This window comes from Paroedura picta, chromosome 3 (genome assembly GCF_049243985.1).
Source record: "Paroedura picta isolate Pp20150507F chromosome 3, Ppicta_v3.0, whole genome shotgun sequence".
Classification (NCBI taxonomy): domain Eukaryota; kingdom Metazoa; phylum Chordata; class Lepidosauria; order Squamata; family Gekkonidae; genus Paroedura; species Paroedura picta.
Genome location: NC_135371.1, coordinates 22,279,507 through 22,303,217, shown reverse-complemented (window position 1 = coordinate 22,303,217; position 23,711 = coordinate 22,279,507). Strand labels below are relative to the sequence as shown.

The 23,711-nt window shown below is 43.0% G+C and overlaps 1 protein-coding gene across 29 annotated transcripts in view; it reads left to right on the top strand.

Annotated features, from left to right (window-relative positions):
* MAGI1 (membrane associated guanylate kinase, WW and PDZ domain containing 1) overlaps positions 1 to 23,711 on the top strand; it is a 566,279-nt gene that overhangs the window by 430,511 nt on the left and 112,057 nt on the right. For 15 of the 29 annotated variants that reach the window (XM_077325078.1, XM_077325076.1, XM_077325069.1 and 12 more), the window contains 4 exons: positions 3,293 to 3,503; positions 7,083 to 7,165; positions 10,874 to 10,912; positions 20,480 to 20,537. In XM_077325078.1, coding sequence (XP_077181193.1) covers positions 3,293 to 3,503; positions 7,083 to 7,165; positions 10,874 to 10,912; positions 20,480 to 20,537 — 391 coding nt within the window. The remainder of the gene's footprint in view (positions 1 to 3,292; positions 3,504 to 7,082; positions 7,166 to 10,873; positions 10,913 to 20,479; positions 20,538 to 23,711) is intronic. The other 14 variants (XM_077325087.1, XM_077325094.1, XM_077325075.1 and 11 more) reach the window with 4 other exon arrangements.

Genomic DNA, 23,711 nt, shown 5'->3' with positions numbered 1-23,711 from the left:
CTGGATTCTCTCAGCTGAGTGTTTCTTTGGGAAACCACAGCACCCATTTTCCCAAGCACACAAGAAAATGTAGGTTTGTTATTTTATCAGCTAGTCAAACAAAGCTCCGTCCAACCAGCTGAAGTCTCTGGGTTTTATCTCTGCCTTTGCATACTTTTGCCCCGGATTCATCATGTTGCCTGACCATCTTTGAAACACTGGGAGAGCCCAGGGCAGATAACATCTCCCACTTCTTGTAAGCCTTAAAGGTGTATTTTAATCTCTACTAGGATTTTATCTTTAATATTATTTGGAAGACAGAGTTGCAAGAAAGACTGGATGAAATCTAAATCAATTACAGTGGACCTGAGTTTTCAAACAAAAATATTAGCAGCTTTTAATTATAACAATAGCATTTTCTGTGCAATAGGCAAAATGTTCAGGTGTCCTTATAGGTGTACCACTAAAGCAATGCTTATGTGGAATTTTTCCAGAAGAAAATAATCACTGAAATTAAGATGCCAGTGACCATTTTCCAAAGTGATAAAATGAGAAACATAAACTCATAAAAGGGACTCCGTGCTTATGCCAGAAGTTTCTGAAGCTTATTTATGCAAATGACCCCATTTGATTTCAAAGCATAGTACCTGTAGGCCATTGACTTGTAATATCCTATTTTTCTGGGTATTTTGAAGGGTGGGGAGAAATGAAAGACTGAGCTGTTGTCAGTGCCATCCTAAGCAGGGTTACACACTTCTCAATCCTCTGAAGTCAGGCAAGGGTGAGGTTGCAAGAGAATCTTGCAAATCTCCAACTTCAGTGTAACAAGTGCTAGATGGTGTCAGTGACAATGCTGTTTTCGAATGTTCCCATTCAGAATCAGCTGTTTTGTTACCTTAGCCATTAATGAAAACAAGTGTTTTGCAATTAATTTAAGAGGGCTATTGAGTTGAACCACGACTCCTTATGGCTTGAATGCTTTGGTTTCCAAGGTCAATCTCGGATTCTTCTCCTTGGATGACCTTATTTATTTTATTTATTTATAATTACATTTATATCCCGCCACTTCCACTGATGTGGCTCGCGGCAAGTAACAATAGATAACCCACAATAAAATCCCACTAAAACAGTGATAAAATCCGTCTAACCCACCCCTGGTGACAAAAAGTTCCTACCTCCCTTGTTCCACAGACCCTGTGTTACAGGGCCTCGGGGGATAATTCCATGGGCGCCCGATGGCCTGGCTAGCCAGCGAGGGGCCCAGATCTAACCGCCTTGGCCTCAGCCAAAGATCTGGTGGAAGACCTCTGTCTTGCAGGTCCTGTGGAACAGTGAATATTCCATCAGGGCACTCAGCTCTCCCAGGAGTTCCTTGATTAGGAGTGGTCGTGTTTAACTCCTACACAACTACTTTTGCACTAGAGGAGGAGGATTTGAAGGACTGCATTGCACTAGCTTTCATAGGAGCTTGTGCAGTTCGGAAGATCCACTCACCCTCTCCATGTATCAAGCCCTCCTTTTCTTTCCTCAGTGTTGCAAATCAAAGTATTTTGACTCTGTAGGTTCTGAGTGGAAAACCTGGGAACACAGGTGAGAAAATGTATGCTAGAAAATATCCCCCCCGCCCTCACTGGTCAGGAATTTCCTTCCTAATGAAAGAATCTACTATAGCCTTCTTTCTGACATGCTTCATTACTTTGTGCAAGCAGCTCTTGACATGGGAGAGCTTGCAGTCCCACGACCTCTGACTTGTATTCAGACATGGCATCATCCCAGTGGCCAGTTTGGTGTAGTGGTTAGGAGTGTGGACTTCTAATCGGGTGAGCCAGGTGCGATTCTGCACTCCCCCACATGCAGCCAGCTGGGTGACCTTGGGCTTTCCACAGCAGTGATAAAGTTGTTCTGACCGAGCAGTGATATCAGGGCTCTCTCAGCCTCACGCACCTCACAGGGTGTCTGTTGTGGGGAGAGGAAAGGGAAGGTGAACGTAAGCCGCTTTGACACTCCTTCGGGTAGAGAAAAGCACCATATAAGAACCAACTTTTTAAAATGCTTATCTTAACATGGACATGTATAGCTGTTTCAAATTGGGTCCAGCCATTGATTATTCTAGATCAACATTGTCTAACTGGCACTGGATCCTCAGTATGTCTAGAAGAGACAAGTCTTTGCCAAAACTGCTGCTTAGCAAGCCAGGTTACAACTGTGAAGACTTGGCTTAAAATCCCTACTCATTTCCTAGTCCTCACCCAACTGCCAGCTATTCTTTCTCAGTCTCATCCTGCCTCAGAACATTTTGAGGATAAAATGTAGAAACAGAAGTCATTTGGGATGGTTTATTTTTGTGGTTCAATACCAGCTAATCTTATCATTTGCTATCAGATTTGCTGAGTACACAAAGGGGTTCTACAGGCTAGCTGCTTACGTTCATTAAAATCATGGATAGATGCTTAGATTCTGAATAATGGTCAGTAAATATTATGGTCACATGACGCTCATTAGGCTTTAATGTTAAGAGCACGTGTCACAGCATGCAATTGTGGGAGTGGTGAAATTGATTCACGAGAGCATATATTGTTCTACTGCCCTGCTTACGTAGACATTCATAGCAACTTGATCGAACCACGCCATAATATGATCGAGCAAAGAGACTGCTAAGTGATGAGTCCCCCCATTATATCAAATGACCATATTCTTTTGGTCTTTTATGTATTAATTCCATACAACTTGGTCTGAACGACTGTAATAAAGTTTGAACTGAGCATGCAAGTGTAGAAGTACTGTGGTTTTAACACATTGCCTTGACTTCATTAGGAAGTTGAAACCAAGTCTCTCAGGGTCTGGTAAGCGCCTCTATGGGAGAACACCTTGGAACTTTCTGTACACCGTCTACTGTTCCTCAAAGGAATATAAATGAATGAAATAATTATCTGTTGAGTTCCTTGAATAAGGATAAAAGTGGGAAAAGTGGTAGACCTTTGAGCTGGAGCCTTCAGGGTTGAACCAGGGATCTTGAACATGCAAAATATGTGCTGTACAATTTAGCCAGACTCCTTCCTCAATAGATACCTTTGGAAGGCAGTCAGATGAAAAACAGAGACAGATCTTTTGATATGAAAATTGATACTCATTTCATCGAAGTCTTTCAACCCCCCCACACCCCACCCCCGGCAAATAACAGCGCAAGCATCCATGATTTGACAGGTAACTTGCATGAATTACAGAAATAAGCAAAGTGAAAATAGTGCTGTGTCATTTACTCAGAACTGACATGTTTTATCTGATTTATGCCTTGATGTCTATTCTTCTGCAGCAGACTCTGGTGAACAAGACGAGCACAATACCCACAATCCAAGAGAGACAGCTCCCCCGCCTGTGAATAGCAGCATCAACACCGTTCCCACCACGGAACCTTCTCAGAAGCTCCCTCAATACCTACCTCCTTGTGCAGAGGAAAATTTGGGTCCTCTGCCCGAAAACTGGGAGATGGCCTATACAGAGAATGGCGAAGTCTACTTTATAGAGTAAAGCAGGGTTTATTTCTCTATATTTTGTAGTGGGTGAGGTGGCTTAAACAAAGGAAGAGTTACATTTGCACAGCATGTGAGGGCCAAGCTAGACTTTATGGGAACATCACTTTAATGCTACTAAGCATGTTTACTCAAGAATAAGACCCTCGGAATGTGATGGGACTTATTCTAAGTAAGTGTGTATAGGGCTATACTCTCAACTGTAATTAAAGACGAGGCAATCAAAAAGAGAAGGGAGAAGGAGAGACCCTCAAATCCCAGACACAATACCATTCTTTCTTTCTTTCTTTCTTTCTTTCTTTCTTTCTTTCTTTCTTTCTTTCTTTCTTTCTTTCTTTCTTTCTTTCTTTCTTTCTTTCTTTCTTTCTTTCTTTCTTTCTTTCTTTCTTTCTTTGGAATAGTTGGAATAGCTGTTATTTTTTTACCCTTTTTTACCTTTCTTGCATTCAAGCCACCATCAGAAGTTCACTGTGTAATTATAATGGCAAAATAGCTGGAATTCCTTGCCACAGGAGCAGAGTGAATCCCACTGCCTTCTGTTGCTGTCCAGGAAGGAGCATAGGTCTTAGGGTTGAATGGGCTTACCTGATTATAGGGTCATACATGTGAGAAAATTTCCCAAACAATAAACCAAAGGATAAAAGTCTAAACCAAAAACCAAGCAGGCCTCTGTTATATGCCATTACAGAGCCCTGCATTAACATCTGGGCAGAAGAGGGTTGTGTTATACTCCTTAAAATGTCCATAGCAGACAAATCAGTGCTGTTAACCAGGAAACTGGGTTTTCGTTTATGTAGTACTCAGCCCATGCCCTCAAGAAGGCTCTGCTAGCAATAGACTGGTTTCTGAAGGACATTCAATTACTGTACAGAAATCCCTTTATCCTCTGAGGACATAAAATGTTGTGCACCTTGGCAGACCCCCTTTCCTCCATTATTGTTAATTTGACTTGCTTGCTGGACTTCTATGCATTAGTTTACCAGCTGGAGATTAATTGCCCTAAAACGCATGAAAGAATTAAACGGGCTGATGCATTTTGCAGTGCGAGGGTGGGTAAAGGAGTGTGTGAAACAGTGACCTTCCAGTCCAGCTTTCACATCTCCAGTTAATGGATCACTGCGATGTGAAGTCCTTCCTTTGAAAGCAGATCTGTTATTTAGCGGTAACTCTTTCAAACAGCATATACGGCTCCCTCCACATAACTTCACAGGAGGGTTAATTCATTTTGTGAAACCTCTTTTGAGGTTTGTGGAAGGAACTGGGCTGAGGTATTAAACAAGGCATGGCTTCCTCTTGGTTGAGATGGTTAGACAGTAGCTTTAGCCTTCCTGGCTCATGGAAGGAAAAGTCCCATACAGTTGCAGAGTTCTGCTCTGTTATAATGATGCATTAGACTAGTAAATCAATTTAAGATGCCTGTTTTAATCTGGTCCACCATCAAATGCTCTCCAGAACTTACCAGCTTACAGGTAGCATCTCATGTTCATTGATGCACTCTATACCACTTCCTGCCCACTGTTCAAATGGAGCTTCTTTTGAACTGTCAAGGAGTTCCTCTCCTCTCCTCTCCTCTCCTCTCCTCTCCTCTCCTCTCCTCTCCTCTCCTCTCCTCTCCTCTCCTCTCCTCTCCTCTCCTCTCCTCTCCTCTCCTCTCCTCTCCTCTCCTCTCCTCTCCTCTCCTCTCCTCTCCTCTCCTCTCCTCTCCTCTCCTCTCCTCTCCTCTCTCCTCTCCTCTCCTCTCCTCTCCTCAGGCCCTTGAGCTATCCCTCAATCAATACCGGGAAGCCTGAGCTACTTAAGATCAACTCAGAAGCAATGGCATGGCTCTTGAGGATGTTCTTATCTATCTTGGGCTGTACCTATTTCGGTTTACTTTAAACTTACAGGCTCATTGGTCTTCACTTCAATGAATGAAATACTCAAGGCTTCATTGACTATGTTGACCCAGGCCAAAGTTGAATCCATGCTTCAATCTTTGGTTGTGTTACCGAACCAATAAGGAGTTTTGTAGCACTTTAAAAGGTAAAGGTATCCCCTGTGCAAGCACCGAGTCATGTCTGACCCTTGGGGTGACGCCCTCTAGCGTTTTCATGGCAGACTCAATACGGGGTGGTTTGCCAGTGCCTTCCCCAGTCATTACCCATTTACCCCCCCAGCAAGCTGGGTACTCATTTTACCGACCTCGGAAGGATGGAAGGCTGAGTCAACCTTGAGCCGGCTGCTGGGATTGAACTCCCAACCTCATGGGCAGAGCTTTCAGACGGCTGCCTTACCACTCTGCGCCACAAGAGGCTCATTGTAGCACTTTAGATTTGTTATAACATAATCTTTTGTGGGCTAGAACCCCATTCGTTACTGAAATGCAGTGAAATGTGTTATGCATCTGCTAAAGGAGGCTGTTGCCCCCAGAGGGCCTAAACGTCAATAAATATATTAGTGAATGTTGCAACAAGCAAACACAGCCACCTGACTGGAATCTTGGCTGTTGTAACCCAGCAGCTCACTGTGGTCCTGCATGTCAAAAATATGCTTAATTTCAAATGTACTTTGATTAACATTCACACCGGTAAGCTGCATTAATGAGACTTGATGGAAAGTTTTTAAAAAATCCTATATTTGAGAATATTTATTTTGAACACTCTTTACATGAATTCCAAATTTGTGATTTTCCAGGAGGGCTTTATTTGATCTTTCCATCTATGTTCTTCATTTTATCGGGCTTTAACCTGCTTCGCTTTGCCAATCCACTTGTGCAGGGGGCTTTAAAATGCGTCTTTGGGGTATATATATTTCAGACAGTCACTGGTCAGAACAAAACTGGGGCAGATTGGCTATTTAGGCCACCAGGTCCTGGCCAAGGGACTGCCCCGCGTATTGAAGCCACCTGAACCTGCTAGCCCACCCTGGCCACCCCTGCCCAAAGGTGAGTGGGTTAATGCAAGCCTAAGGCACAGAAAGGTAGGGCTGACTTCAGTTAGGGTTTCATGCAGCCTCACTATGGCAAGAGATGGAACACACTGGCCTATCCTACTTTCCTCAGCCCTCCCTTATGGCAACAAGGGACAGAATGAGTCTGCCTGCCTTTGCAACAGCAAGGGACAGGTCTACCTGGCCTCATGGTGCCCATCCACACAGCTTGATCAGAACCTGCTGCTCAGGGCTGGCTGGATAGACTGTCCCTCTCTCCTGGGTGGGGGGGGGGGAAGCAAGGCCAAGTCAGGTTAGAGACGGAGCCCCATTTCAGGCCCTCTCTAACTCCCCCAATCCACCTACGGAACAGAGAGTGTACGAACAAAGTTCTTATTTATATTGTACGTCTGATCCTGAATCTGGTTTGAAAATGCCATGCAAAACTCTTCCAACATTAACATACGTGTACATCTATAACTGCTGGTGATTTGTTTCACACAGTTGCCTTTCTTAACACCCTGTTCTTCTCGAAGTAAAATTAAAATGCCTTCAGTACAGATGACTAAAAGTAGTGGTCATATGTGATTTATTCTGTCTTTAACACTTTAGCTCTAGTTTGTTTTTGTTTTTTTTAATACTACATTTCCATTTTCTGGTTTGCAGCCATAACACTAAAACAACGTCTTGGCTAGACCCACGGTGCCTGAACAAACAGCAAAAGCCTCTAGAAGAATGTGAAGATGATGGTAAGGAAGTAAATGTCTGAATCAACTCATGGAAATATTTGCTTTCTTTAAAAAGAATGAGTTGGACCTTGGTCCTTTTCTTCTCCCAAATCGGCAAGCTACACGATCAGCTGTGCTCTCATGCCACGCGTAACAGAAGATTGCTTGGATGGAGGTGAACAAATCAATCAGTATCAAAGAAACACGTCCAGCAATTTCAGTGGGGTCCAGACGGGAATGCAAATTTGCATTGACATCAGTCCTGTGTACAGGTCTCCTTTCCTGAAGCAAAGCCTTTATGTAGAAGCTTAGCTGTTCTTTTACGTTTGCTGTTCCACTGTGTAGGACACAGAATCTTTCATCTCTAAATGTAAGCTATGAGACTGTTTTGTCTCCTGTTAGCCAGATAGTTCTGGATTTGAGCATATGCTCTGGAGCTGACTGAGCAGAACAATAGTTGAAGGTGCCTCTGGTTTTCTGAGCTAGGAATACATATATGTGGGTTTGCTTTCATGGCAAGAACATTCCTTACAGAGGTAAGTCTTCTGCTGTAAAAAGGGCTCTCTATTGAATCCATTGGAGAAGATGATCGTCTCATTATTGTCATAGAATCCTTTAATTTACATGGGTGTATAGAATCTGTAACTACTGTTATTTTATTTGGGTCCAAAGGTCACTATTGCTTTCTTGTTTTGACACAAATTAAGCATGTACATGTTGCTTGATTATTGCATTTATATATTCCAGGGGTTTAAAAAACACCAACAATTGGCACTGATTTCATTTTTGCGTTCCTTGGGCCACTGAAAAATGCAAGCCAGTGTCCAATTTAATGGGGCCTGAACAGAACGATTTAAGACTCCATGAAAGCATTTGTTAAAACCCCCTCAAAGGACAGAGAGAAAAGAGAAAAGAAGCTGAAATCAGAAAGGATCGGCAACAAATCATAAACAGCTATCCAGCCAAGAAAATGTAGTTCATTTAAAAACAAGTAGTATCCCCCACAGTGCATTCGCATACTAAATTTCCATTTGAAAACTCAATTAATTGTTCTCAAGTTTGAATGAACAGTTTGAGCCAAAATTGGTGATAAATTTGTATGGTCCATGTGTCTATCCCATTCACATACACAGTATGGTAGGCTGTGTTTATATGTATAATTTTAACATCACAAGGAATGTATAGGACAGTGGAGCTGAGTACTCTACTGCTGCTCCCTGAATATCTCATTTCATTCTATTCTGACTGACCAAGCTCTTTTCTCCTAGCTCAGCTTGCTTTCGGTATCTGAATTAATGAAGGTGGTGTGTAAACAAGGAGGAAGTAAAGGAGGAAACCACTCACCGTTCCTTCTGGTGTTGACACTGTCACGCTTTATGCGGAAACAATAAACAGGGCTGCCACCATGACACCTATTTTGGCCCTTAGGTCCCTGATGTGCTGCAGAGTCTGTAAATTGTTACTTTCCATTCTGAATATTCTGTTATAGTGTAAATTCTATTAACATCATTAGGGGCTTGCATTTAAGAGGGCCGACCCTGAGCAGTGCTGTCCCTCTGCACTGTTGCTTTTCTGGCCCTGAATTTTATTTGGTCCCTGAAAGCATTCTCAGTCTCGTACCCTCCCGTACCACTGAAACACAGCATGCTGGATTGGTGATTATCTTCAGCTAATAGGAGGCAATTAATATATAGCACTATAATAATTTGTAATGAATAGCTGTGTGTCTGCATGGTAACTCCTTCTATTCAGCCAGTTTTCTTTCCTGAACTGACTTGATTACTAATGAATACTTACAGCAGTAGGGGGGTATACATTCTCAGTTATTTCATAGGTGCCTCGTCTTACTTTATGCTGTTTATCAGGTTTTTAATTTTTTTTAATTGTGATGAAATGCCACAGTGGAAAAAAGAGAAGCGGTTATTTTGTATACGTGTCCCTGGCTGCAATGCTAATTTGATGGCCACAAAGCACTGTATGATGGTGACACTATATGGCTTTTGAGTAGAAGGTTACCAGCTCTTGGTTGGAGAGTACCTGGGGATTTTGTGGGTGGAGCCTGGGGAGGCAGGTTTCGGGGAGGAATCTTGGCTGCATACAATGCCACAGAGTCCACTGTTCAAAGCAGCCATTTTCTCCATGGGAGTTGATCTCTATTGTCTGGAGATCAGTTATGATAGCAGAAGATCTCCATGCCCTACCTCATGGACGATAATTTGTTTTAAGTGTAAAGTTATAAAATATATGACTCTGCCTTTTAGAGAATGAGAAAGTGGTCCATTTGGCTGGCGAAGGCTTCTTGCAAACCTGTTGTAAAGTTCTCTTAACTGGGCACACCAAGGGTTGGTCTCAGAACCTTATGTATAAAAAGCACCACTCAGCCATGAACCTTCTCAACTTGAGCGGGTTGTGTCTATGAAACTCATATGGTAGCTTTAGTTGCAAACTTGTTAGATACATGTGCTCTGCCTTTTAGTATGGTTCCTTCTCAGCTACAATTTAACATTTCTGAAATGCATAGAAGCTTCTGAAAGAATGAACAATAGTTTTAAGATGATGATGTTTCTCTCATTTCGAGAATTTTTGAGGTCCAGATGACTTCTGCTATATTGAATCCATTGCTCTTTTTTACCATTTGCTTGCAAGTTTTATCATCTCCCATTTGCTGGCTGCAGTTTTGTTTCTAGACCAAAACGATACCTCCAGTCATTCATGCCATCATCAGCAGATGGAAATGGTGCTCACTAAATAAGCGGGAGATTAAGGGATTGTTCCGAATATGACACTCTTTTGGCAAGCAGTAGTCTGTTAAAGCAAACCTTGCATCAGAAAGCATTTTTGTTGGGGGACTTGTGTTTGGAAGACTAGGCCATGGATCCAGTACAGAGAGCTACTTTGGCACACCTAGAAACAACCATTTGAGCAATCCCAGTGCATTACCACTGGGTTTGTTCTGGAGCTATACTAAGTACATTGTATTCCTGTAAGCCTGGGCTGGGGCTTTGGTTCATCCAATACTTTGAAACTCAAGCTCACTGAATATAGTGTTCCAACACTAAAGACAGATACTTTGAGCTGGATTCCATAGATTCTCAAGACCTCTGATTGGTGCATAAAGCTACATGCACAAGAAGTAGGAATGGGAAACCCAGGTATAGATTAACACAAGAAGCTGCCTTATACCAAGTTAGAACTTTGGTATCTCAAGATTGTCCACTTGGACTGGCAGTGAATTTCCAGGGTCTTGGATAGAGGTCTTCTTTCACCTTTCTGACCACTTGATTATTTTCGGTGGAAAAGCTGAAGGTTGAACCTGGGACTTTCTGTGTGCCAAGCATGTGCTCTAGTATTGAGACACAGCCATGTGCAGATGGAAGAGGACTTTGGATAGGGGCAGTTAACTTTTCAGTGTACTAGTAATGCTAGTCCTGAAACCTGATTGTTTCTATCACTCTTCTCCATCCCAATACAAATTGAAGGAGGAGGGACAGATTTGTTTCATTAGCTTGACAGTGTCTTTAAAAAGCCAACATAGCACCATTTTTAGTAGCATCAGGAAAGGGTAGGAGGTCTCCACTGACTGTGGTGGTCTGTGGGTTTGGGTTAGTTTTGTTTTAAAATGTGATGTTGGTTTTGCTGTTTACTGGAGGGGAAATTGCTTGCTTGGTGTCGGTGTCTGAATTTTTCTTTTAATTTTTTTCTATCTCACTTACTGCTCTTCCTTTGGAGAAGAAGGGGTACACACGGAGGAACTGGACAGTGAACTAGGTAAATCATCCATCTCTCATTTTTGCTGTGTCACTTGGTCTGCACCGTTTAAACTGCTTAACATCTTTTTTTTTCCTTTGTGTCACTTTTGCTTCTTTTAATTTAAAACAAGCCTAACATGACAGTGAACTGTAGCTGGGTTTCCTGTGTAGGAAACTGAGTTTTTTGAATTGTAAGATGATTGTAGATGTGGTCCTCGTTGTATAAAGCCTTATTATTCCATGATAATAGAAATTCTGTACTGTAAAGATGTATCATCATGGCTAACTACTTATGCTAGCAAGTTCATGGCGGATTTGTGCAGCAGTGGGGTAGCTATACAGTTTTTATATGTACAGGGCTTCTTCCACGTGGACTGGCATGATGATATCCTGCTACATTGGTGCAAGGTTTTGTATGCATTCTGCTATGTGTCCTTCACGTCAAGTGGCCAGATGAGAATGACTATCAATAAGCTTGCTGTCCCAATAGAATATTTAGAACCTGGAACAAGTCCTAGGTCATATTTCAGTAACTTGGTTGAAGCTATAATGAAGACCCAGTTCTTGTCAAACCATTTTCTATCCCGGCCCACCTGTCAGTGACTGTTGTGTGGCTAGGGCTGTGTCCATTGAGTCTTGAAATCAGGCATCTCATAGACATCTGCGTTTTAAGAAGATTGCAGAGTTACTGCTTCTGCCTGATACAAAGTGCTGTTCTGGTTCACCATACCCACTCTTTTCTCATCGTTAACTGGTTTCATGTTGAATGTGATGTAGAATCCATTCACAGAGTAAGCATGAGCTTAGGCAAGCCCAATCCCTTCAGATCTTGGAAGCTAAGTAAGGCCAACCCTGTCTAGTATTTGGATGGGCAACCTCCAAGGATTTGAGTGGTACTTCCTTCCGGGACACCAGGGGCCATGACACAGAGGCAGGCAATGGCGAACCACCTCCAAATGTTTCTTGCCTGGCTGCCAGACAATCCTCAGATCTCCTGACTACACTAAACACCACAAACAATTAGTCAGTCAATAATAGAGCTCCTGTTTAGTGCCAAGCTAAGAGGGGACCAGTGTGGGAGTAGCTGTTAGGGCAGGCCTTCTCAACTTTTTTACCATAAAGAAATCCCTGAAACGTTCTCCAGTTTTCAAAAAAAAAAAAAAAACCAGAAGTGGTGCAATCATGCTGAATATGGCTGGAGAGTTGTGTAGATGCTCAGCCGGGACCTCTCCCCTTCCCACCCCCTCCAGGCCCATCATTAGCCTTTTGGGAGGGTGGGCAGGTCAGCATGATCATATATGGTAATATCACCTGATAACTGTTTAACAAATGTTTAAAAAGTATTAAAAATTAATTAACTCCCACCCATTTGGGAAACCCAGGGCCATCAAGAAACCCCAGGATTTCACAAAACCCCTGTTGAGAAAGCCTGAGTGTCAGACTAGCATATGGGACAGCCAGGTTTCAATCCTCACTCTGCCAGATTGGTGGGTGACCATGGGCTAGTCTCGTACTCTCAGCCTAACTTACTTCTCAGGGTTATCATGAGGATAAAATGGAAGATAATGTAAAGCTGCTTTGGGTTTCATTGGAGAGGAAATAAATATTAGGCATGCTCTAGGAATGTAAAGTAAATAAATATTAGGCATGCTCTAGGAATGTAAGAGTCTCTTGGACTGCAAGGCAAACAAACCGGTCAGTCCTAATGGAGATCAGCTCTGACTGCTCCTTAGAAGGCCAGATCCTGAAGATGAAGATCAAATATTTTGGCCACCTCATGAGAAGGAAGGACTCCCTGGAGAAGAGCCTAATGCTGGGAGCAATTGAGGGCAAAAGAAGAAGGGGACAACAGAGAATGAGGTGGCTGGATGGAGTCACTGAAGCAGTCGGTGCAAACTTAAATGGACTCCAAGGAATGGTAGAGGACAGGAGGGCCTGGAGGATCATTGTCTATGGGGTCGTGATGGGTCGGACACGACTTCGCAACTAACAACAACAACGGGAATGTAAGTGCTATTTCACTGGTCAAGAAAGAGTTGCTCAGTGGGCCCTCAAGCCATTGTCAAATGATTGGTCGATTATCTTTAAATCATTTATTAGAAAGCACACAAAAACTTTTTACCTAATCAACATATTTGGAATAGCTTTTGCTAATTACAAAATCAGATTAGTTACCTCTTATAGTGAAACAATGAAGCTAGGTTTTGTTTTTGTGTGTGTTTAATGAAAACCTTAACAGTGTCTGTTAAGGTTGCTACTTTGAAAGAATGTAAGTAGTTTTTTAGTTTTCCATGAACACTGAGATCAGTTTCAGAATGTGAACAACTAAAAACAAAGCAACAATTGTTTCAGAATGGAAGCCAGATCTTTTTAAAGACCATATTTCAAAGGCAGTCATGTAAGTCAACTCCATAGGTTGGCCCTGGCTAGCACTTGGAGGAGCACTTCCAACGTATACTGGGGTCATGACACAGGGGCAGGCAACAGCAATCCACCTCTGAATCTCTCTTGCCAGGCTGCCAGACAATCTTAGGATCTCCTGGTGACATTGTACACATGCCATAGGATGGATGGATGGATGGATGGAATGATCAAACCTCATGGCCAATTTGTCCTGTTTGGAGATACCTGCCATTCTTTCTAGTGATCAGTAGGAGATGCTTTGTTCCACTGCTACTTCTGACCCTGGCTGCTACAGATCAAGGGGGCAGCAGCCCTCATATATGCGCTTGCTAACAATTATGCCCTAAGGACATACAAAAAGACTAATTGTTCGCCTACAGAGGGACATACCTGTCATGACCACAGACAAATAACAGGCAGTAATATGGATACCAGTCTCCAAATGGGTTCTTGGGATCCTTTGGAATTACAGCTCATCTCCAGACCACAGAGATCACTTCCTCTAGAGAAAATGTATTGGAGGGTGGAGTCTATGGCATTGTATCCAACTGAGGTCCCTCTCCAGCTTTGCTTCGAAATCTCCAGGTATTTCCCAACCTGGATCTGGCAACCCTAACCTCCCTCCAGTGACCATGGAGAATCTGGCAGCCCAAGGCAGTTCTCAATATGGGATCAGTCAATCAACTAGTAAGCCAAGCCTTGTCTGGTTTGGGTTTGGGAAATTAGTAGTATTTCAGCTTGCTGTGGTATACGGCTAAAGAATTATGGAGATTTTTTAAAGTTAACCAGAATGCCAAATAGTGCTATAGACGTTCTATTGAACAATGTACTTTGCTAGACTTTTGAGTCTGAATTTCACCTGCAGCCAATTTGGTGTCTGTATTTAGCACGTATGTCGCTGTGTCTTTGCAAAGTGCTGTAAAGTGGGATAGAAAGGATATATTTCCAAACACTTTGCGGATACGCTTGGGGAGCTGCAAATGACCTGCAACTTCCTGGAGTATCTGCTGTGTTATTTGGTGGTCATTTTCCCCTTCACCATTTGTAATGTTTAATGCCTCAAACAGGTGGAAATTGTGAAGTTCCTGCCAAATTCTCCAATAATATGACTCTTGTACCAGCAAAGAAGTTTTTAGGGAGCACCTGGAGGCCTGGGAATAGGCAGCTGAGCTGGGCTGGGGGCCGGGCATGAATCTAAAAAAGGGGAACTTGACATGAATCTAAAAAAGGGGAAGTATGCCTGTAGCATTTACAAAACCAAACAATAAAGACATCTTTGCTGCTACAAGAGTCAGAGTATTGGGGAATTCAGCAGGAACCTCACAGAAATGATCAAATGTGCCTGTTAATTTTCCGCTTGGTTTTGTGTCGTGTTACTTGGCCCTTAGTTTCTGTAAAGTGGGAATAATCCCAAAATGACCTTGATAACTCAGGGCTACAGCCAGCTTCCAGCATAGCCATGAATTGAATGTTTTGCGTGAAAACTGGTAGTGTGATGGGCAGATGAGCACAGAGGGCCCCCTCTGGAATGTAGGGTTTTTAAAAAACAGATATTTTCTTCTGCGGCTCATCCTTTTTATTTTCAATCGGTTTCACTGCCGTGTCCTGTTCAAGACAAAGTTGTCTTGCCTGCATACATAGAGCCCTTACAAAGCACTGTTGAAAAGACCGATAGACCATTTCTTGTCAAGCGCTTCCTCCCACCACCACCCCCGCCACCATCTCTATCCCTGAAGGATCACTGGCTTGCATTTGTTTCCTCTGTCTCCCAAGGAATCCAAAGATGCTTCGGATGGGGAGGACGTGGGTGGGGGACGTTGGAGGGGAAACCTGCCTGTTATTTGCAAACATGGAACATGTGGAGTAAAACTCATGCAATAATCCTCCCCCCCCCCCTTGATTTTCAGCCAGTTTTGAATTGCAAATATCAACTTTGAGTCATTAGCCCATGTGTGTTTACGTGGGTTTCAGTCTGGAGCTATTTGTGTCCGTATGGCATTTCCGTCGGAAGATGGCACGCTGGATAGCGGCCTCGTACTGATTAATGGGGAGCTGTTGGATTGCCTCGGCTACATTACAGATTACGTTCCTGGTTGAATTGTGAGAATAAATTGAGGGAGACAGAATCATGCACACCTCTCCGAGCTTCCCGGAGAAAAGAGGGGCTAAAAATGCACCAGGTAGATCAATAACACAGGAAGAAGGAATGCATCTACTTACTTCAGAAAAAGACACTTCTTAATATGGGTATCTGTGCTGCTTTCTGTGTGTATATGTTAGCGTTTTCAAAACGAAAGCATGCTGTGACCCTACTGGAGTTGGGGTGGGGAGTGGCTTGATACAGTTGTCCCTCTGTGTCAAAAATCGCTATGACAGATGGGGTGAGCGGCATGCTTGGAAACTTGTGTCTGCCCCTTTTTCTGATGCAATTCAGTATATGAGAAGTTCTTATTATTGGAGAGCATTTAAATCACATGTTCCCCACCTGAGATGGGAAATGTATGCATTGCCTGCTAAAACCAGAAACCCAAAGGTTGAGCTGCAAAAAGAACTTTTAATTTTTTTTAGAAATATTTATTATATAAAGTGCACTAATTTAACATATTAAAAACAAAACAAAAAATCAGAGCCCAGTAGCACTTTTAAGACCAACAAAGATTTATTCAAGGCGTGAGCTTTCGAGTGCAAGCACTCGAAAGCTCACACCTTGAATAAATCTTTGTTGGTCTTAAAGGTGCTACTGGGCTCTGATTTTGTTGTGCTACTACAGACCAACACGGCTACCCACTTGAATCTATTTTAAAAACATGGTCATCTTGATTTGAAAACAACTCATTTCTAGCTGCACATGAAATAGACCAACAGAGTGGACCAAATGCATTTTGACCCAGAGGGGTCTTCCTCAGCAGTCAAATTATTGTGAGGAATGCACCCATGTATAAAATCAAAATGAAAAGGCTTGCTGGTTGGCAAAGAAAAATCTGTTAGGTGCTGCTCCAAATAGTCTTTCTAATGTGAAGGTATCTGATTTGGAGGCCACCTTCTAAAATATGCACTTCCTGAGGCCATCACTCAGCTTTTGCCCTTCTCTAAATTATGAGTGCATTCCCACTTGTGTCAGAAAGACTAGTTGGAGCAGCACCTAACAGATTTTTCTTTGCCACCCAGCAAGCCTTTTGATTTTGATATTATACATGGGTGCATTCCTTACAATTATTTGACCACTGAGGAAGACCCCTCTGGGTCAAAACGCGTTTGGTCCATTCTGGGTTGGTCTATTTCATGTGCAGCTAGAAATGGGTTGTTTTCAAATCACGATGACCATGTTTTTAATATGTTGAATTAGTGTACTTCATATAATATTTGTAAAAATTTTTAAAAATTGCATCTCAACCCAACTTTTCTGGTAATTTGGGTTTTGGTTTCCCTTTCTGGTTTTGCATTGCCTCCTAGACAGGCATCTTGAGTTCAGACATAAAGCAAACCAATTCAGCTAAGTTTGGGTTAGTAATATCCTTTGTATGTGGGCCTCTAAACTGGTCAGTATTTATTCATCTTCTGAAGCTGGCTAGTTGGCTAATCCTAACTTTTGCTCGGTATACAAATGCATACGTCCAAGATTAATTCTGGTTTTTTTCCCAGGACTACCTTGGCACTTCCCCAGCCACAGAGATGCCAGGCCAAAACAAAATCTATGAAGCTGTAACTTATTGCAACACTGGGATTTGAATGATTACCCACAAGTCAATGACATAATGAAATAGCCAGTGCCTAGAGAAATTATGACTTTGTATTGTGTCTGAACTGAGCCACAAATGTGTACAAACTCTTACTGCAGATTCTTGGTTTGTTGGTTTTATGTCAGTTGGGAAATCAAACAAGTACCTTGAGAATTACAGGTTCTCTCTCCTCTGCGCTGAAAGACATGTGCTCTCCAGAAAGACCTTACAACCCAAAGTTGTTTCCATTTGTGGTACACCCATGAAGAGCAAGTGATGTATTAGTATGTGTTGAATAGCTTGCAAATGTATTAACTGCAAATACATGTTGGGGGGCATTGGATCATATTTATTTGTTTATTTATTATTTGGCTTATATAGCACCCCTCTCCACAGGTGGTCTCAGGGCAGATTACAACAGTGGATTAAAATATCATAAAAATTAAAAATTAACATACATACAAAGAGCTGGTTACAGGTGCCGTAATCTATACCATGCAAAAGTACAAGTAGCCCCCCTATTATATCCTGCCATGTCATAGCTCCTTTTAAAGTTTTTAAACGTGAGAGTAATTTTATTCAATTGTTCTGTCTGCAGCAGTAGAAAAGAGCAAGAGTCCAGTAGCACCCTAAAGACTTAACAAAATTTGTGGCAAGGTATCAATTTTAGTAAAGTGCGCAGTGACTCACAAAAGATGCCCTGCCACAAATTTCTTCAAATGGGTTCTCCTGAGAAAGTCACAAGCTTGATCGGTGCCTGCCAGGCATCCACAGTGATTGCAGGAGTTTAAAAAAAGACACCTACATCTGTTTAGCCTGGAGAGAAGATGACTAAGAGGTGATATGATAACTATCTTCAAATACTTGAAGGGCTGTCATATAGAAGATGGGGCAGAGTTGTTTTCTGTTGCCGCAGAGGATCGGACCAGAACCAATGGGTTTAAATTAATTGAAAATAATTTTCGGCTAAACATCCAGAGGTTCCTGACAGTTAGAGAGGTTCCTCAGTGGAACAGGCTTCCTTGGGAGGTGATGCGTTCTCCTTTGACGTTTTTAAGCAGAGGCTAGATAGCCCCCTCACAGAAATGCTGATTTTATGAACTTAGGCAGATAGTAAGTGGGTGGGCAGGAAGGGATGTCCCAGGGCTGTCTCTCGTGGCCCTTCCTTGCATACTCAGGGAATTGCTAATAGCCACTGCGGGATGGTAGGTGAATTTCCTCCAGACCAGGCTGGATTGCGGAGATGTTTGGTGGGGGGATCACTTGGGCATGAAATTGGGATCACTGTGGGTGGGCAGGTAGTTGTGAGTTCCTGCATTGTGCAGGGGGTTGGACTAGGTGACCATGGAGGTCCCTTCCAACTCTATAATTCTATGATCACCAGCATCATGATATAACTTCTACAATAGCCCCAGAAGTGATGTAGGCTGGCTCTAGGAATCACCAGAAACTCCGTGATAAAACTCTAGAGTTTTTGGAAATTCCTAGAGCTAGTGACATCACTGATGTCACTCCCCCATGCCTGCATCAGTTTTTACACTCAGCCTGGCAACCCTAGTGTTTATAGATGTGTATCTCTCTCTTTCATTGATAGAAAGCAGAAGTGTCTTTTTTTTCTTCCTTTAAGCAAGCTCAGATGTACACTCAATTGGTGTTTCTTCATCTACTCATTATGGTTGTAGAAGTATTTACGCCTCCAGTTTAGCAAGCCTGCCGGCGAGGAGCTAAACACTTTCCCGGCGCCTTCCCCCTTCTCTCGCCGCCGCATTTATTCCCCCTGCAGTCGCTTGAAAACTGAAAATCACTCTACAGTGTGATTAAGGGATAATGATTCTGTGACAAGTTTTGTAACATAATAAAATGACTGCACGTGCACAGAGACTTCTGCTGTCAGCTCCGAGATTCTGATTCACTCGGTTATGATAAGAAATACTAAGTGCCTCGAATCGAGGGAAGAGACAGTTGCTGCCAGTCAGGCCGGGTTAGCAGCGTATTGAGCACTGAGAGTTTCCCTGCTTGGTGCCTCTAATTAATGAGACCGGAGCGGTTTCTGTCAAATGGACATGTCAAGGTGGACGTGGACACCAGTTGTTCAACAGCAGGATGATGAGGAGATCACTGCTGTGAAGAATTTAACTGCCTGTTGAAGAATGTGATTTCGGATCCTGCCGAGAATCCCCCCCTTTTCAGAGTAGGGGGTGCTTTTCTCAGACTCCCATCCCCAAGCCCAAAATGTCCCTGAAATGCTGCTTCTCCATAACAGCTAAAACAGGAATAGGCTGCCTAAGGAGGTGGTGAGCTCCCCCTCACTGGCAGTCTTCAAGCAAAGGTTGGATACACACTTTTCTTGGATGCTTTAGGATGCTTTGGGCTAATCCTGCGTTGAGCAGGGGGTTGGACTAGATGGCCTGTATGGCCCCTTCCAACTCTATGATTCTATGATTCTATGGATCAGAATTTCTTGTGTGGGGGATAAACCTCACTCGTGCCCACAATAAATCTGGGTAGACTCCAACACATTGTATGTTTATTTGTTTTTAGGCCCTGTGGTATTGGTTGTAGGACCCCATTATGTTGTGTTGCCCCTCAATTTTCAAATATACCTCCACAACCATGAGAGCAAAGATCTTTTTGGGGGGGAAGGGGGGGAAGCACGGTAACTGGATTGCCTGACACTTACCATCACCGAACAACAAGCTCTGAGGAGACTGGTGGAATGCATTCTGGCCCACGCAAAGCACCTGTTGATCTCTTTGTCAACTTAATTGCTTGGGTGGGGATGGATGGGGCAGCAACAAATGGTAAAGGTATAGCCATTAATGACTAACGTAGACAGTTTTATTTCTCCAATGTTTTTGTGAACTACAACTGAACTTAAGGGCCATGATTGGCTGTTTTAGCGAAGAATTATCATACAGCTGTATTTGGACGTGTGGCACAGTTTACTAATTTACCATAATTTGCTTTTGCCTTATCTTTCCACTGTTATGATGGTTGTTCATTAGTCCGAGGAAGAGTGCCTGCACTTGAAAGCTCACGCCTTGAATAAATCCTTGATGGCCTTAAAGGTGCTACTGGACTCTGATTTTGTGGCGCAGTAGAAACTAAAGTGAATCCCTCGCAGTGGGCGACTGAAGGGTTAAACTGCATGTGATAAGTCATTCCTTCTCCATGTGCAGGCTGCTGCTGCTGCTAGCTTTCCTCCTCCAAGGCACCAGGGGAGCAAGCTGGAAGTGACGCGGCAGAGAAGAGCCCTGCAATGTGGACATTTTCAGAGCCCCTCCTTGCCGATGCTAGTAATAACACAACTACAAAAGCCGCTGCAATGCTGGAGACGGGAGACGGGACTTTGAAAGTGTTTTTAAGCAGCCGTGAGCCCTTCCAAAATAGGCAGGCTATAAACGTGCAAGAATACATTTAAAATATGCCTGACGAATAAGCATTGTATATTCATTTGTTTTTAGAACTACCTGCTGGTTGGGAAAAGATTGAAGATCCTGTATATGGTGTCTACTATGTAGAGTAAGTACATTTCAGTTTGTTTGGATTCCTGTGTGTCACTTTAACTCATTGTGAAGAGCCCGCTTCCAAATACAGCCAGCCCTGGCTTGGATGGCTCAGACTAGCCCAATCTCGTCAGGTCTTGGAAGCTAAGCAGGGTTTTTCTTGGTTATTATTTGGATGGGAGACAACCAAGAAATTCCAGGATCCCTATGTGGAGGAAGGCACTGGCAAATCCGTTAGTCTTCTGCCTCATAAGCCCTTTGAGGCCACCATAAGTCACGACTTGATAGTGGTTGATAGCACTTTACACACATATGCTGCTGAATTTCTTGAATTTCCCATTTGTTATTGGAAAAGTAGCCTCTGTGCTTGCTTTCTTGTTACCTTGCTGTGCTGCCTTGTGTTGATTTGTAACTGACAACACAAGCCTTTAATAGTTTCCTTTTTTAAAACCGCATGAAAGCCGGAGTGAGAGAGGAGGGTGCATCATGCATTGCTCTTCTACACCCCCTAGTGGCCATTTTGAGAAACAATCAACCTTCCGAGTCTCTGATAGGGGAACTTCATTTTTGCGATGCACGGAACACCTTAGCAGCATTTCGTAATCGGGCTTTTGGAAAGTGGCGTTTATAATGCACAAAAAGACTAGTTAAAGTTATGCGGTCACGGGCGATAGTATCTAGTATTCAGAAATGATAGCCCAAAGTAGAGGTTAAAAGATGAATACATCTACAATGTGAATATTGCCAATAAAAGGCCTTCTTGTTAACAGGATTCTTTTTAGATGAGCTGACATCAGACATTTTGGGATTTGCTTTTTCTGCTTTCGCATGTGTATCGATGTGGTTAGAAGGGTGTCTATAACTAGTTTGACACTACATGAACAAGTCTTAGAATCCCAAGTCACAGAAGGCAGGAGTTGAACTGAACTCAGGGATATTTTGTCCCACATGTGTTTTCAAGGCTCATGTAAGCCATGCTTGTAGGCCAGTGTGGACACATAACTGCAGGTTCATACTTAAGGGGTCAGTGATGGAGACACATCTCAGATTATCAGGAATGGTCTATCACCTTAATCACAAGGCCTGGAGAGAAATACATTCCTCTCCTCTACCCTGCCCCTTACCAACCCCCCTCCCTATTGCAAGACTACTCACAGCTCATTTTTGTGCTCAAACTTAGAATCAAGTTTGCTGTGTATCTTTATATCTAAACAAACAGCTTTCTGCTCTGTCTGCATCCATCCTTTGGCCTTGTTGTTATAGAGGGCTTCCAGATTTATTTCCTGAGAAGATCAACAATATATAATTACACTTGTTAGACAGGCATGAGGGAAGTATCTCATCTCTGCCTTCAAAACATGCTTTCTGGCTCTCAGCATCATTGGGTCAGATTCTGAGCCCTGTGGTTAGAATCAGAGAATCAAAGAGTTGAAAGGGGCCATTCAGGCCATCTAGTCCATCCCCCTGCTCAATGCAGGATCAGCCTGCTGCTTAAAGACTACACGTCATGGGGAGCTTACCACCTCCTTCGGTGGCTGAAAAGTACCTGACCCAATACTGATCCCTGTGACACCCCGCTGCTCACCTCCCTCCCCTTTGATAAATACCACTGACAACCACTCTTTGGGTGCAGCTTTCTAACCAGTTCCCTACCCACCTAACCATCCGAAAAGCCAGTCTGCAGTCCTTCAGTTTACCCATCAGCACATCATGGGGAACCTTGTGAAAAGCCTTACTAAAATCCAGGCAAACAACATTGACAGCATTTCCACAATCTACTAAGCCTATCACTTGGTCAAAGAAGGAAACGAGTCTGGTCTGGCAGGAGATGTTGAAGACAAATCTGTGCTGACTTCCGAAAATCCACAAATTATCTTTCAAAATTTTGCAATTCACCCCTTTTAAAATCTGCTCCATTCTCTTCCCTGCACCTGAATTCAGACTGTCATTTCCTAATTCATCTCTCCTCCTGGTTCATCTCTCCTCAATCTTTTTTTGAAATTTGGGATAAGATTCACTCCCCTCCAGTCTTCGGGCACCTCTCCAGTCCTCCAAGAGGACTCTTTCTTTTATATTTGTATAAAATAGATCTTAACAATCAAATAAGCACCAAAGTTAGTTCCAGATGTTGACCACGTTTCATACATTCTGGCAAGTCTCACTGGTTGCACGATGGAAATCAGCATTTTAGAGCTTGTTGGACTGGGCATCCTTAAATAGAGAAGCACATGTCATGAAACTTGAAGTGTTCCAAGGAGGAGCATGTTTTGTCTCTAAAGGAGAAAAGAGCGTGTGCATGGTCAATACAGTGGATTTTGCCTCTCTCAAGAATATGAAATCATAGGTCATGATGTTTGGACCTGCTAGTCCAAATTTAGACTTGTTTTTAGATTTGTATTTCCTATGGGAAGTTCAACAAACCAAAGGGCACCAGCTGGTAATGGCTGCAACAGGGAGGATAAAGGTCTTCATCATTCGACTAAAAGAAGAGAATGTCACACTAGCAAGATGACATGAATGTTTTGTCCACTAGCCCATGCAAGCTCAATCCCGTCCGGTCTCAAAAGCTAAGTAGGGCCGACCCTGGCTAGTATTTGGATGGGAGACCTCTAAGCATTTCATTGGGAGTCATCCAAGGAAAACTAGGGGTCATCCTTGGGAGTCATCCAAGGAAAACTAGGGATTCAGAAGCAGGCAATGGCAGACCACCTCCAAATGTCCCTTGCTTGTCTGCCATATAATACTTGGGTCTCCTGGCTACGTTACACAGAAGCTCTATTGGGGTTTTTAATGGGGTTTTAAATTGGATCAAATTTGTAACCCACCACGAGCTAGAAAAGAGAGTGGCGGGCAATAATTCCAGTTATAAATAAATAAATATGATAAACGGATAATAAATACCCTTCCTTCACTTCCTGTTTTCTTCCTGGCCACTATAGTGAAACCAGTTTTGTTAATGTCTTTTCTGGGTCTCTGCAAGGGGGATCGGTTCTTGGAACTCGTTATCAGTGGGGATATGATAAAAGGAAACTGGAGTGATCCTGACCCCACCGAGTGACCTCAGACAACCCTGAAATACCTGTGATTAGAAGGACAAGATTCCAGACACTCTGAAGGAGGGTGTGTGTCTAACTGCACAGCATGCATTGGCTGAGGAAGGGACTGTTGGCAACCCTCCCTACAGCATTGG